This window comes from Euprymna scolopes, chromosome 9 (genome assembly GCF_053919585.1).
Source record: "Euprymna scolopes isolate OS-2025 chromosome 9, ASM5391958v1, whole genome shotgun sequence".
NCBI classification, from domain to species: domain Eukaryota; kingdom Metazoa; phylum Mollusca; class Cephalopoda; order Sepiida; family Sepiolidae; genus Euprymna; species Euprymna scolopes.
The window spans coordinates 1,505,308-1,521,762 of NC_136490.1; the positions used below are offsets into that span (position 1 = coordinate 1,505,308).

The 16,455-nt window shown below is 32.8% G+C and overlaps 1 protein-coding gene across 33 annotated transcripts in view; it reads right to left on the bottom strand.

The window, feature by feature from the left end:
• The window catches only part of LOC145284419 (TBC1 domain family member 5-like), a 331,181-nt gene that overhangs the window by 277,638 nt on the left and 37,088 nt on the right, over positions 1 to 16,455 (bottom strand). For 11 of the 33 annotated variants that reach the window (XM_080133179.1, XM_080133178.1, XM_080133182.1 and 8 more), the window contains exon 2: positions 13,192 to 13,219. The exons of the other annotated variants lie outside the window; for them this stretch is intronic. In XM_080133179.1, coding sequence (XP_079989305.1) covers positions 13,192 to 13,219 — 28 coding nt within the window. The remainder of the gene's footprint in view (positions 1 to 13,191; positions 13,220 to 16,455) is intronic. 33 annotated transcript variants of the gene reach the window in all.

Sequence of the window (16,455 nt, forward strand, 5' to 3'; positions counted from 1 at the left end):
CCGTAAATTCCAACATAATATGTACATATCCTTTCAGAAACATAAAAATACACATGCGGGTAGGAGAGATTGATAGATTTTAGTTCAAAATCTATAAATATTGATTATTTTATCATTAGTACCAGTAATGGAAAATTAAGTTTTAAACAAAGACAAAAATAAAAAAAAGTAAAATAATCGTTTATGGCATTGGAAAATTGATACAAATTTTTCCAATATTGATTTCGATACCCGATTCATCGTTCCAATATATATATATACTAGCAAAGATACCCGTGCTTTGCACGGAGCTTTGTTGCGCACTCGGGTACCAAAATCTGTGGGCACCTTTCCAGTAAGTTGATGTTGTAAGAGCAACGATTGCATAAGGTGATTAACATTTTAACTACCTCTTGTAGTGACTGAAATTCAATCAGGAACTTCACAAAACATTTTCATCAAAAAGGAAGGTTACTTGATGTTACATAGTAAATTTTTCATTGAAGTCATTTTCAACTCTTGCTTAAATTTTATCTTGCACATTCAATACTAAAAACTTACCACAATCAGATCATGTCAGTTTTTCCTCATATCCATTTCTCGAACTTTTCACTAAAGAGCCTCAGGGTAAACTACATTTCTGCTGCTTTGATTTGGAGCCAGAATGTAGAGTCTTTCTGAACTTCCTGTCCGGCTGATGGAGACGTAGAACATACCGTGACTGAAGCAGTCTGATGTCAAGTCTACGCCAATGGTGTTAAATGTCTGACCTTGACTTTTGTTTATGCTCATTGCAAAACACACCTTCACAGGAAATTGGAGTCTCCGGAATTTAAATGGAAGTACTGAGTCCGATGGAACTAAGGGGATCCTTGGCAGTAGAACGGTTTCGCCTTTGTAGGGACCACAGGAAATGGTGGCCTCAAGTACATTGGTGTGCAATCTGGTGATAACACATCTGGTTCCGTTTGTTGTTTTTGGCGGTTCCAAGGATCGAAGAATCATGATTGGCGATCCAATTTTGAGATTTAAAATGTGTGGAAGCATTCCAGATATCTCCAAAGAGTTTAAAAACTCCACAGGGTAGTGAACAGCTTCATATTCATTAGTAGCCGAATCAACTGACTTGTATTGCTTTGTGTCTCCTGGAAATTCATCCATTATTGAATTGTTCAAATGATTCACATTGCTGTTTAATGGCGAAATAATAGCCCTCTCAGCAAGCCAATCCGGTGATTTTCCATTGTTTTGCAGGTCTGGGTACACTTTGTCTTTCAGTTGCTTCTGATTACCGACACATTTACCAAGCGCAGTTGGAATCTTAATTGTGTCAGGTGAAGAAGTGATAGGAAACTGACCATTACCGATTTGGAGAAGCAATTTTGAGAAGTCTGCTGCAGCTGTGTTATCAGAGATATAGGCTCTCATATTAGTAGTCAGTCTCTTCACTATAACGTGCCTCCAGAGATAGGATTGTTTCAAACTTGGATTGACAATGTTAGCCCTTGTGCCATTTTTAACCACTGGGAGGATTTGACGGAAATCACCGCAAAATAAGGTTGGAATGCCACCCATGGGATTCTTGTTTCCTGTGATGTCTTGCAGTGTTCGGTCAATTGCTTCATAAGCACTCTTGTGCGTCATTGGGGCTTCGTCTACAATGATTGCAGAGGTGTCTCTAATTACATTTGCCAAGGCTGAGTTACCAGTAATTTTGCAAACTGACTGATCCATTCGATGAGTATCCAAGGGTACTTTAAAAGTGCTGTGAAGAGTGCGGCCACCTTGTAGTAGAGTAGCAGCAATGCCACTGAATGCTGTTGCAAGCACAATCTTTCTCATGGATCTAATCTTTGCAAGGATCAAATTGATTACAAAAGTCTTGCCCGTACCACCTGGAGCATCAAGAAACATCATGTTTTTGTTCATTTCACCTTGTGCTTCCAACATTGCCATGAATGAATTGTAAACTTCTCTTTGAGAATCGGTCAGTTTTTCTTGCATATTTTCTGCTTGTAGGGAAGTTCTTCAAGATTATAAGTAACTTCACGTTGATACTCTCTCGCGAGTCTTTCATCTCTCCCTTGCATTGGTGCAGGTAATCCATAGCTTGCCAATGGTTGACCGCACATAAGGAGAACTTTTTCTTCAATTAGACAAAGAGTTTTATTGTAGATGTCCTCATTAAAATCTGCTTCTGGATTGTTAACTTCTTGCCTGTATCTGTGAAGAATGTCTTCAGATATTACATCACGAAAAGCCATCCAGATCTCAAGAAGATTTCTTGGCTCACAGGCTGTTAAAATTATCACAAATAGACTTCGCAAATTTGAAGGTGATTGAGTGGCACTTGCCTCTCCTACTGCTTGATGCAAGTGATGGTCATTTTCTAGAAGGCCTCGAGCAAGGCACGCTGCTCTGTATGTTTCAAACACCTGACCATTGTATGCTCGCAAATTTTGAAATGAAGTTGGACCAGCAACCTCATTGAGCAACAGGCGTAAGAAATAACACTCCCCTGCTTTTGGACTAATCGTGTAGATTCTCCCAATGCATGGTGCCTTCCATACATCATCATTTTCAGTACCTTCAACTTGTACCCCACGCATTCTTCTCATCCATTTCTTTGTCGATTTGTTCCAAGTGTAAAACTCAGGGACTTCTACGTATTTGAGACCCCTTGCAAAGTCATCCTCATGGCAGAGTTGAAAAAATGCTGTCAAAGTTGTGGCAGGCGGTGGACCTTGGGCTCGTTCCAGAGCAGTATCAACTGAGAACATGACACGCTGCCCATTTTCAAGATGAACAGAAAGTTGTACAATTGGGGGGAAATGTTCATGGATGGGATGTTCCAATATCCTCCAGGCTGCCTCTGAACTGCCGACATACCTTGCATTCTGGAACTGCTGGATCTCATCCACAATGTGACTTTGTACTTGGCCTTGTTGGTTAGCTGCTCCATCAGTTCTTTGTAGTTCAAACACTGCTTGATCACATCCTTTATTCACGTATTTGAGGACATATTTGATGCTTTGGATCGAGCTGCAAATTTCTACGTTAATGTGAGCGTTGAACTGCTGAAGGAGGACCTTGTTGTACGGAACAATCCACTGGTTTGTTATTTCTTGATTAACATACCGACCATTTCTCTTCATCCTTATTGTACCAGTCTGGCCTCCATCTTCTGGTTTTCTTCGCCTGTACTTGGGGTAAGAGTCTTGGCCTTGCTTGGTACACTGAAGAAATTCTTTTGGGTATTTTTTGGAACATTTGTTGTCAATCATACATGGACAATTTGGATTAAATGGTCCACAAGGTCCATGCACCATATGTGCCATCACTTTAGCATGAAGATCAGGATCTTCCTCTTTGTCAGGGATCTCTGCAGATATGCAGAGATCCATTTTTTCTGGTAGAAGTTTGTCCTCTGGGGCCTGCCAGGTGAGGATGTGTGCATGCGGCAGTCCTCTTTTTTGATATTCAATACTGTACAGGAAAGCCCTCAACCTGCCAAATCCTCCCTTTTTAATAAATTCAAGTAACTTTTTTAGCTTCTGCCTGAAAACCCTGGCAACAATATCTGGACGATCCTGCGGCAGTACATGGGTGGAATCCTTCTTTTAGAATTCGAATGCCCTTGAAGACAATTTTCTGTAATTTCTGTCCACTTTGGATTTGTTGTGAACGTGATGAAGAGGTCGGCTCGGCCCATTCGCCGAACATATGCCATGGCATCACTTTGACGCTCAAACATGTATCGAGGGCCTCCTGTATAAGTTGCCGGAAGTACAACTCGTTGACCAAACTGTTCTGGATTCCCATCCTCCCTAAGAATTGAATCTCTCAAGTTGCTATAATTGTCAGCTCTCAGGGTCTGTTGCTCACGCCTCAGGAACTGTAAACGTTCTGTTTCAATCTTGCAGTACACATCCACCAGCCATTGTTGAAATAGCCTTCGGTACCAGAGAAAATAGTTTCCAGGCCGAGTCATTAAATGGTACGAATAAAATTGCTGTTGGGTAACTTTTCGCCCATTGGATGCCTTCATGTAGATGTTGTAAGATGGAGAACCATAGGGGTACATTAACGGGTACATTAAAGTATCGTAGAGGGGATGTAGTTCGGAGATCCATTTTAATGTATCATTTCTAAAACGCAAGACAATATCCCGGTTAGCTGTTGGTTCATTCTCCATTAATATTCCAATCTCATACGTTGTTGTTGGAGCATTGAATCGCCGTGGATGCTCTTCTTGCGGCCTTCGGTCTTCCCTTATGACAACTTTATGTTCTACCAAGTGTTCTTCTTCAATCCTCTCCTTTGTTGTTTTCAGCTGACAAATAAAGCTGTTGTTCTCATGTAAAAATTCAGTCAGACTTTGGAGAATGTCTCTATTGAGTCTACTGTCACGTCCCCGATTATGTAGTTCCTCTTCCAGACTATCCAAGAAGTAGACTTGAATAAACTTTGCTGTTTCATCTTCAGGTGGTAAAAGACTCCCAATCTGGTGGCAAACCTGGCCTCGAATTCTAAAAGAAGGATTCCACCCATGTACTGCCGCAATTTTGTGACCAAATGATGTCATTGCAAAACAATTGTTATAACTGCGTAGATTTTGCAGAAAATCTTTAGAGATGGGACCATTGCCGGAGAGCAAATCTTGAAGCAACTGAGGCAGTGGTGGAAAGCTATCAAGCACAACTTTGCCAGAAGAACAACAACAACCAGGGGTTTCTCCTTTAAATTTTACAGCTGAGCAATGTTGACATACTTTGTCCATTTTTCCTATATCAGCTGTAGTGAGAGAGTCATTTTTGTTGTAGAGCAATCCTTTTCTATTGCAGTGTTCTATTTCATGGTGTCTCAAAGCAGTCATTCGTTGTCTAGCTGCCTCGTTTTCAGTCAATTGCTGGGGCAAAGTCATACTCTCTCTCCATGCAGCCTCTCGTTGTTGCCCTTGGTATAGGCGAAAGCTTCGTTGGGTTTCCGATTCATTCTGATGTCGTTGAGCCACTCTCAACTGACCTTGTGTACGTCTACTTACCTCATATAATTCATTCGATCGTAATATTGCTTCTCTTTCCAGTGCATATCTTTGCCTTTCTTGAATTTCATCTTGTGATGAATTTAACCGCCTTACAGCATGTCTAGTTCTGTCAGCTTCACGTTGGGTTTCTCTTTCCAAATCTGACAGTCTTGCTCTCCTTTCTCTTTGACGTATCCTGTTAAGTTCTAGACGTCTTTCTCTATCTGAATTGTTTTCATTGGAGCGAATTGCAGCAACTCTTAGTCTATTAGCTTCCAATCTTTCCATTCTTTCTTCCTCACTTTCGTTTCTACTTCGTTTGGGTGGCATAATTTCGGTTTTAAACGGAATTGTTTAACGATATTAATGATTGTAAATTAATTAAGCGTAAAGGAAATGTATACTAACTGAAATGGACGAACTATAAATAATATTTCTGAATAGTACAATTATAAACAATTATATTGTACCTATTTACTATGCCTCCCCACGGGACAGAGTTAGACACCAGGGTCGTTTTTTAACGTGGAGAAAAGGTACAAAAATAAAAATTGTCTCAGTCGTGAAGGATTTCTCCTCCACCGAAAGAGAACAAGAAAATGAAGTGCAGCATCTGAAGAACAGATACTACACTTTGATCTTGACCAAAAGGAATGAATAAAAGCGACCTACGTGTGACTCATTACTTCCGGGTGTAAACGTCACAGTCTAAAAGTAATAATTAAAAAGAAAAGTAAATGTAAAATAAATGTAATACCAACTTAGGTTAACTAAGTAAACAGTACAATTAAAACAAATAATTACTAAGATCTAGGTAATTGTTAGTCTCATTGTTATGGTTTTAAAGAAAAAAATGTGTAAAAAAAGTTCTGCTTTTGTGAGTACGTGTATTTCTTTTAAATTACATAACCTTTTTATTTTATTATTTATATCTCTTTTAAATTTATATATTTTGTTAGTAAACTGGAAGAAATTCAGTTGAATAAAACCTTGTTCGTGTTCTTTACGTTAAACTCATATTTTTATAAAAGGTTCATCCGGTTTAAAGAAAGCACTAAGTTTAAATAAGACTGGAAATAACTAATTCAATATATAAATAGAAAAATGAAATAAATATAAGCTTTAAGTCTTAAGATAGTAATAATCAAAATGTAATAAATTATTTGTAGTTCAAATCTATGATAAACAGGCTTTCGAAATAGGCTCGACCAGAAAGATTAAATTGAAACGAAATTATAATCTCCGTGCCATTTTCAAAACAACCCCACAAAAGTAACGATATCCTGCAGTTGGTTAAATGACAATGGTTGTAAGAAAAATGTAAAAGAAAATGCGCTTATCTGTTTATTTTGACCTGTTTTATTTAATTAAAAAAAAATTGGCTATAACTGGAAGAGAGCGTTATGTTTTGGGGGTTGTTTAAAAAATAGAATGGAAATAAAGTTAGTTCCGTTTTAATTGTGTTTAATTGCGGCAAGCGCTAACAAAATCGAAAAATCACTGTTTACATTCGAAATGTTAACTTTTATAGGTTTACAGGTTTGCTGACAAGGCTGGGGGTGTTTAATACAATTATTTTACTAAATTGATTTTTTTCATTTAAAAATAAAATTATTTATTTTTTAATAAAGTTTTATTTTAAAATATTTGTTTTTGTTTATTTATATAAAATTACGATAGTTGAATTGTATTCTTTCAATTATATTGGCAAGTAAAATATAAAAGATTAAAACGGAACGAAATTGAAATTTCCATTACATTTTCAATACAATCCCAAAACATAAAGCTTTGCTCGCCAATGAATTGTTTTGATAATATACGTAAAGTGAAATAAATCGAATATAAAATTAAATGAAAATATATTAAATAATTAAATGTTAAATAGATTTTGTAAATAGTACAGTTGAAATGATTAGAATATTTCCAATATGTAATAAGGTCGAGGTAATTAGTTAAAGAGATTTAATATAATGTGATATGCAAATGAGCATAAGTCATTCGATATGGGGGTGGTTTGTAGACTAGTATATAAAGAAATTAGGCATAGATTCTTATGTCTCCTATAACAGAAACATCCTAAAATGGGTTCTAATGTTTCTCTACCAGGAGAGATCTACCCTCTTACCTCCTTTATATTTCGTTGATGATGGAGAGCTGTACACACAGACAGAAACACACGAACCCTATTACTTTATAAAAATATAGATATATATATATATATATATACTAGCAAAAGTACCCGTCGTTGACTGGGTTAAAAAACAGCTTACAGAAAATGGACTCTGATTTATGAAAGTGTGATAGCTTATGAAAAGGAAGGGTTATAAAGAGACAGCTTCGAATTTGGGTTATCAAAACCAAAGCAAAATATCATGAAAGTAAAAATAAAATAGATAAACTCCATAATTTATTATACCATACCTGTTCACACTGAAACACTTATCACAATATTCTGTGGATCTATATTAAAAAACCTTGTTAAACTTTGTGACATATTTCCATTCTATGGAGGTCAGGCACGAACGAACACCCAATAATTTTATTATACCATATTTCTTCAAACTGAAACAATTATCAAAGTATACTTACGCAGATAGATATGAAAAGTCTTTATTAAAGTTTTGTGCCTATTTCTATTCTATGGAGGCCAGACGCGTATGCAGACCCCACAATTTTATTATACCATCCCTATTTAAGTTAAAACATACTTATCAAAGTATTCTTATGTACATCTATATCAAAAACACTTGTAAACGTTTTTTTTTTAATTTATAAATATTTTATTTCCATACTTTGTGGACCAGGCGCGTACGCAGACCCCACAATTTTAATGAATCATCATTATGCCAGATCAAACATACCCATTCCTGTGTCTCGATACATCTTCTATCATTATATGTGGTAGGTTTCTATAATAGTCAGCCATATAGGAGCCTATTCGTGACCAGACACACACACAGAGACGTTCAGCTTTATACATATATATATATATATATATATATATATATATATATATATATATATATATATATATATATATATATATATGAAGAAATAAAGAGGCTTCTCAATTACGTTTACAAGAGCATAATTTTTTTTTTTTTTATATAATACTATGCAATTATATATTGATTAGTCATTTACACCAGTGGTTGGAGGGGGTGGGTGTTGAGAAATCAAATGTGTGCGATTGAATACTAGGTTAATGTTGGAAACAGACAAATACACACCATACATGTATAAAAGATTATATTTTTTTTTTTCACAGACTGCTTCACTATATCACAGCTCTTCAGCATGGCTAGAAAAGCAAATACCTCAAGTTGAAATCGAAAATAAACTGTTTTGACAAATCCAAATGCTTTTAGTAAACATTTTCAGTAGCCGAGAGTGCTCTATTCTTTTATGAAGAGCTATGCAGTATCGTTAATCGCCACCCACCATATATATTAGTAAGCTGGCAAGGCCACAGGAGACAACTAAGCAAAAAAAAAATAACCTAAGCAAAATCTATCCCGAAGCAGCAAAACTTTAGATTCCGCACTATGTGTGTGTGTAGGAGTTTGTGACATATTTCTATTTTATAGGTGTCTGGCACAAATGCAAACCCCACAATATCATTGTATTTGAACTAACACTGATTATACAGCATAATTACATCGACACATCTGTTCTCATTAGATCATGATACTTAAGCAACGCTGAGTCTGGTCAGTACCAAATGAGTAAACATTTGGGAATACTAGGTGCTGTATGTAGGACGATACAAGAACTACAAAAACCTGATGGGGGTATACAAGAGACTGTTTCTGTACTAAAATTGATTAATAGTATAAACTTTTATTTATGGGACAAAAATGTGTTGACATTATAATTAGCAGGGAAGTAATCCTGCGGTAGTGTGTTCCATAGTTGGAAAGATTCAAACCTGAAATGCGATAAATATTTCACTTAACAGGAGAAATATATTTTCTTTTAATTCCAATTGATCCATTTCTGTTATTCAACTGTTGAGCAGATTAATATTTTAGTCGAAAGTAAAAACTCACTCATATGTCAACGATTTTGTGCCCGTTTGGTCTCACTCAACAAAGATCATTGTCAAAGGAATTGAACACATAGATCAGGAATGAACTGACCTTTTATTTTGACATTGACATTCAGCGGATTTGCCAATTCATTTTCATCTAAAACAAAAATATTAATCTGCATGATTGAGTGATCCCACAAAAGGGAAAACATTTAATGAAATATAAATAAAGGAGAAACATTGTTTCTTAAAATGCTTATTATAGGAAATGATTAAGTCATTATGATCATCAATTTAATATCCATTTTACATACTGACATACGTTAGACAGCTTAAAAATCAATATTAACACATCCTAGGTCTACAATGGTCTCGTTGGTTCACTTATTTAAAGGGTCAGTGTTGAGTGCTTTGCAATGAGTGGGGGGAATTACAGAGGATAGATAAAAGTCAAATTCCTTAGAACCAACGGCCATAAAATACAAGCTAGGTCCGAGAAGCTCGAAATACCTATATCTCAAATGTAAAAAAAAAACTCTCTCACTCTCGGATGTAAGCATCTTCACGCTGTGATTTGTGTGATGAAACAATCTTCAGTTTCTGAAGAGTCCATTTTGGGTCGAAATAAATCATCAAATGGGACTATGGTGTTTTCAGTTATTTAAATTATGACATGCATTAAACAGTTTTTAGTAACTGGCTTCCAAAGAAAACCTTTTCTGGCCAGGTCATTGTTTATCCCTTTTTCTCTCAAGTCTCTCCTTATCAATTCCATGTTTTTTTCTTGGTTGTGTATAAAAATAGTTTTTAAGAAAATTGTTTATTCTATTTTACAAGCATTAACATAACTTATAAAATATAATGGAAAACACAAATTATCTCCCCTGCGATCCTTACTATTTGAATAATAAAAAAACACACGATTTTGTTAACTTTTGGAGGGGAGAGAACTGATAAATGTACTTTTAAATGATCAACTGGTTATTTAATTCTGAAGTTTGGAGATGAGATGTTATTGCTTGTGTTATATTGATTAATCAAACTTTTATTCTCATCTTGGGTGTTATTAGCACAACGTTTCGGTCGTTGCAACCTGCGACCTTCTCCAAGTGTTGAAAACATGCTTCTTTTTCTCTAAGGAAAGGAGGGTTGGTTACTTAATAGTTTTTAATATTTTATAGACTATGAATATCAATCTCAAAATTGCATTTAAGATAAATACAATTTATTTTATCCACATCAGTCATCATTCACTTCAGAGGAATGCATCTCTGAATTATTTTAGAACATTATCGCTATTTTGTTTTGTTTTTTAATTTTTTTATATGACATTTTCCCCCCAAACAAGGCCCATTGCCACTTTGGTGTAGGGGCTACTATCAGGGGCAACAACTACTGGGGTACTATGTTGGGATTTGGGCAGCAAGATGTTGATTCACGTTACACTTGAACTTCTGCATGTCAGTACAGTTGGGGAAGCAGGGACCTGGAATGGAATTCCAGAGTCTAGCGGTTCTGGGGAAGAAACTACTGGAGTAGAAAGATCTTTTACATCTAGGGATCTCTACTGTGTGGGGGTGGGCTTTAGCTGCCTGTCAGGTTTGTCGAGGGCACTTTGTGTGTCTGTGTGTGCGAGTTTATTCCTTATGCACTCCAAAACGGTTGGGCAGATTGTTTTTTAAATTTCACACAAATGTAATTTATGTGTCTGGTAGTTTTGTATCGGAATGCCTCCAATATGTATGAAAAATAGATACTTGAAAATATCCGATTAAAGAAGGAACAATCCTATTTTGACCAAAGTTAACAGCCTTATACAATCTAACATCACAAGTACATTTGAGAAGTTTTACCACCGCAAAAGCAAAAGGGCCAGGTGTATAAAATCAACAGTAGGTTCTTTGATAAAACAAAAGCACATTCAAAATTAATGTTTTTGTTTAGAGTACAATTTAACAATGATATTTGACTTTTGGGTTTTAAACTTTAATTCAAGCCATTATATAATGGCTTGAATTAAAGTTTAAAATCCAAAAGTCAAATAAAATAATTTTATAAAATCAACAGTATTTTTTTTTATATATAGTGCAATGTAGACTATGATGTATTGTGGACAAGGTCACTGTAGGGATGTATGTCAACACCCACCCCCTCCGCCCAGTTTACTGTGGTGGGTCCCTGACTAGAGCAGGCAATCAATTTGATTGAAAAATGGGCGATTTCACTGATTTCGATGACAAAGTGTTGGAAGTGTGGAATATTGATTGATCCTCATTTAACCTCAAGCAATGTTGAATCTCTCAGATAGTCATTGTATAAAACCATTATATTTGATGTTTTGTTTTTTGTTTTTACTGAAAACTATGTGTATAAAATACAATTTAACAAAGAAATTACTAGTGCTGTTTCATTGATTATGAGAGATGTTATGATATCTTATATATACAGGCAGTCCCCGACATGGCATTGTACGAGAGTATTTCAAATTTCATTTTTGCTTTGCTTACAAAAATTGAATAACAAAAGATCATTAGTTTTAAATATTTCTAACATCTTATAAAATATTAAAAGTTTAACTGCATAATTATTTCCAAAGTTTTAATTTTTAACCCTCCACTTTATAATTAACCAGCAGGACTTGAGTTCCGGCAGAGTCATTAGACATCAATTAAGATCCCCTGAATTTTAGTTTCTTCTTTATTATAAATTAATTTCATAATTATAATAAAAATCCATAATTTTATAATTAAAAAAAAAAAATCCTAATTTCATAATCTGAATAAAACCCTGTAATTTTATAATTATAATAAAAAATCATTAATTCCATAATTTCCATAATTAAGTTATTAATTTCATAATTATAAAAGAATTATGAATTTCATAATTAAAAAAAAAAATTATAATTAAAATAAAAACAGTAATTTTATAATTATAATAAATATGAATTTTAAAATTACAGTAAAAATCCTTAATTTAATAATTATATAAAAATCCTTAATTTCATAATTATAATAAAAATCCTTAATTTCATAATTATAATAAAAATCCTTAATTTCATAATTATAATAAAAATCCTTAATTTCATAATTAAAATAAAAATCCTTAATTTTATAATTAAAATAAAAATCCTTAATTTTATGATTAAAATAAAAATCCTTAATTTTATGATTAAAATAAAAATCCTTAATTTTATAATTAAAATAAAAATCCTTAATTTTATAATTAAAATAAAAATCCTTAATTTTATAATCAAAATAAAAATCCTTAATTTTATAATTAAAATAAAAATCCTTAATTTTATAATTAAAATAAAAATCCTTAATTTTATAATTAAAATAAAAATCATAATTTCATAATAATAAACATACTAATTTCATAATTATAATAAACATACTAATTTCATAATAATAAACATACTAATTTCATAATTATAATAAACATACTAATTTCATAATTATAATAAAAACTAGTAATCTTATAATAAAAACGATTTATTTTAAAATTATAGTAAAAATCATTAATTTCATAAGTTATTAATTTCCTAATTATAATAAAAATTATTAATTTCATAATTTAAAAAAAAATTATAATTATAATAAAAATTATTAATTTCATAATTATAAAAAAAGACAGTAATTTTAGAATTATAATAAAAATCAGTAATTTTAGAATGACAATAAAAATCAGTAATTTTAGAATCACAATAAAAATGATTAATTTTAGAATCACAATAAAAATGATTAATTTTAGAATCACAATAAAAATGATTAATTTTAGAATGACAATAAAAAAGACTTACGCTTATGTTAAATAAAGATTTAAAAAATAACTATGGTCAATGAATGTGCGCTCTTAAATATAACAGCGAAAATATGGAATCAGTGTTTCTAACAAATCAAGTTGAACATTCCAGAAGTGTGGAGACCATTTTCACAAAAATTTAAAAAAAAAAAAAAAATCATGTGAGACTTGAAGATTACTTTGCAACAAGAAAATACAGAACAACAAGCAAAACTTTAAACCTTTTGTGACAAAATAAAATTCAAACATTGACATTTCTAAACCAAAAAGATGAAAATAAAATACAGAGATACAAAAAATGAGACAAGAAACGGTCAACACTGTGCGGAGAGGGCAAAGATGATGTTGTACCTACCCCTGATGGTGACTTGATTGGAGAACATCTAAAGAGAGAGATAAAATCTAAAACAATTTCTTGATTCTCGCAAATAGTTTTAAAAAATGAACAAAATAATTATTTTCAATAATATCAAATTTAAAAAAAAAAAAAAAAAAAAAACACAATTTAAATAATATGCATATCTGTTGACTATATTCATATTTGTAAAAAACTTTTTTTCTCTGGAACTGAATAAGACTCATTTCACATCAAATTCCATCAATATTCATGTATACAGGGTGTTGCAACAAAATCTAACACATGACGAAAAATACCAAGAGGTTCTTATGAGTATGACGAGATGACCGTTAAGTGCACATACGTCTTTGAGCAAGACTCCACTCCTGCAGACAAGGTCAAAACAAGCTAGGCATGGATGCTTAACAATGTACCTCACCACAGATTGCTAGATTTTTTTTACGCTCTCCTCATCTGATTGCAGCCTCGTTAACCATTTCTCCTCAACCATGATCAAAGTCAAGACCAACAAGTACACTCACAACATAATTAACTCTCTGAAGTCTGCCATCATATCATCCTCTCTATAGACAAGGTCATGGTCGCCAAAGTGTGCGACTCGTTTTGCGCATACCTTGAGATGATCATTTCTTCCAACAATATGTACAACGAAAAATATAGTAGTCGTTTATTGTTGCTAAATAGACTGTTGGGTCTCTGCATATACACTTTTTGCTTATATTTTCCATTTCATTTTCTTTTTGTCAACTGTCAAATTTTACTGCAATACCCTGTATATCTATGTAAATAAGACAATAGATGCATGTCCATGTGCGAATATTTAATTGATAAACTCTTAAACTATTGGTCCCATAACAGTGAAATTAACAAAATAGTAATCATCAAACAAGATTTATAATGAGTAAAATCTTTGTTTGGATGAATAACACGAACAAACATATCGGCAAGTTGACATGCAAAATGTTCATTTCAACTTGCCGACATAGTTCTATTACTTTTGCACATGCACAAATTCATTCATATCTGGAAGTGGTTTAATTTTAAATCTTTCTCATCTGTCATAGCTCAAATGATAAAGAACGCAGCTGGGGTGCTAAATGGCACCCAAGTCATTTTTTTTTAACTTTTGAAATTTTACAATTGGGCTAGGTGCCCCCTGTTAGTATAGAAATAATATGATGCTTTTTTGACTAGAAATTGATTTTTGTTGAAACATCTAAAATTACATATTACAACGCTTTTTTGGCAAATGTATATAATTTTATACGTAAACTAAGTATTTACTTCAACAGTGCTCAATACATAGGTAGAGCTAGGTAGTAAGTTATAAAAATATATATGGCAATTAAGCTACACAGAATATTCCGCATTTTATCCACTAGGATTCGCCAGGCTGATGACATGGAATATTCTGTGTAGCTTAATTGCCATATATATTTTTATAACTTACATATAGTAGTAAGTTATAAAAATATATATGGCAATTAATTCTGTGTAGCTTAATTGCCATATATATTTTTATAACTTACTAGTAATACTACACAGACTTACTAGTAGTTACTACACAGAATATTCCACACCATCCACGTCATAAGCCTGACGAATCCTACTGTGGATGAAATGCGGAATATTCTGTGTAGCTTAATTGCCATATATATTTTTAGAACTTACTACTTAGCTCTACCTACGTATTGAGCATTGTTGAAGTAAATACTTAAAGTTTACGCATAAAATTATACGTTCGTATATTAATTTATGTGATTAAATGAAATAATGATTATATATACTGTTTCATATATGAACTTATAAGATAAAATATTATGTATATATCTTTCAAAATGTTCTTCAGTGGTCAATGAGCAAAGCTTTGTAATAATATAGTAATATATTTATGGAAAGTAAGTTACCGAGAAACGTTTGTGTTTCATTCCCAAAAGAAATTTGTCAGGTTAAACGCATGGATTTCCACACAGACGCAGATAATGTTTAGACAATCCACTGAAAAAAATAAAATGAAGAGCTGCAAAAGAAATATTTTAAAAAGTGCTCAATCCCCCAAATCGAAAAATAGAAACATGCTGAACTGATATAAATTGAAATAAATAAGTCAAAGTTTATGACTCCGCTTTCAACGTCAGGAAATCTCTACATTCTTAAGTAATAAACTGCTGGTTATATATATATAACAAATAAATGACAAAAGTTTATATTCCAAATTTCAAGATGTTGGCCCTCTTACAATTTATTCCTTTCAGTATGTTAACATGCACGATTCTTGGCAGCATCTGTTTCGTAGCGCAAAATCATTCATGTAATTATTATATCAATCAATGACTATATTCTGTCCTAAATTCATCAGAAGAAAAAAACACCTAGCATTTCATTAAAAGAAAATAAATGCATAATAAGTGCTGTCAAGAAGGTATAAGTTGTAACATGGAAAATATCTTGAAATTTGGAATGTAGACTTTTGTCATTTATCTGTAATTACATTGAACTTTATAGATTGAAGAATTGGTATGAATAAAAGGTGAAATATAATTGGAAAAAACATTTCAACATAAACATTCAACTATATATATATATATATATATATATATATATATATATATATATATATATATAATAGTTTTATTTATATAGGCAAATATTACATAGTTGCTACACTGAAAATATCTGTTCTTCAGATGCTGCACTTCCATTTCTTGTTCTCTTTCGGTGGAGGAGAAATCCTTCACGACTGAGACAATTTTTATTTTTGTACCTTTTCTCCACGTTAATAAACGACCCTGGTGTCTAACTCTGTCCCGTGGGGAGGCATAGTAAATAGGTACACTGAAAATGCTAATGTTTCGGACAAATTGATTTGCAAGAAACCAAAAGTCACTTGTCAGGCAACGTAAAAAAGTTTATTTGCCACTGAAGGCATCTGGTTCCAAAATAGAAGTGAAATATATTTTTTATTTATAAAAATAAAATATTAAAACGCTCAACTTTAAGTGGAAGCGGTGACATTAAGTGACATTTTAGACTCAAAATAGAAGGTGATAAAGGGAAAGTTTACAACTTGTCTCTCTTATGTTGAATAATAAATGTTGTAAATTCTAATTTAGAAAATTTTAATTTTCCTTCTTTATATATAAGTAATATTACTTAGTAATTTTGTTATCTGTACATCAACTAAATTGTGCCTGAACAATTTGCCTATGTATGAAGTTTGGTCCTCACAAGGTGGCTAAACCCCAAACTTGTATCACACCA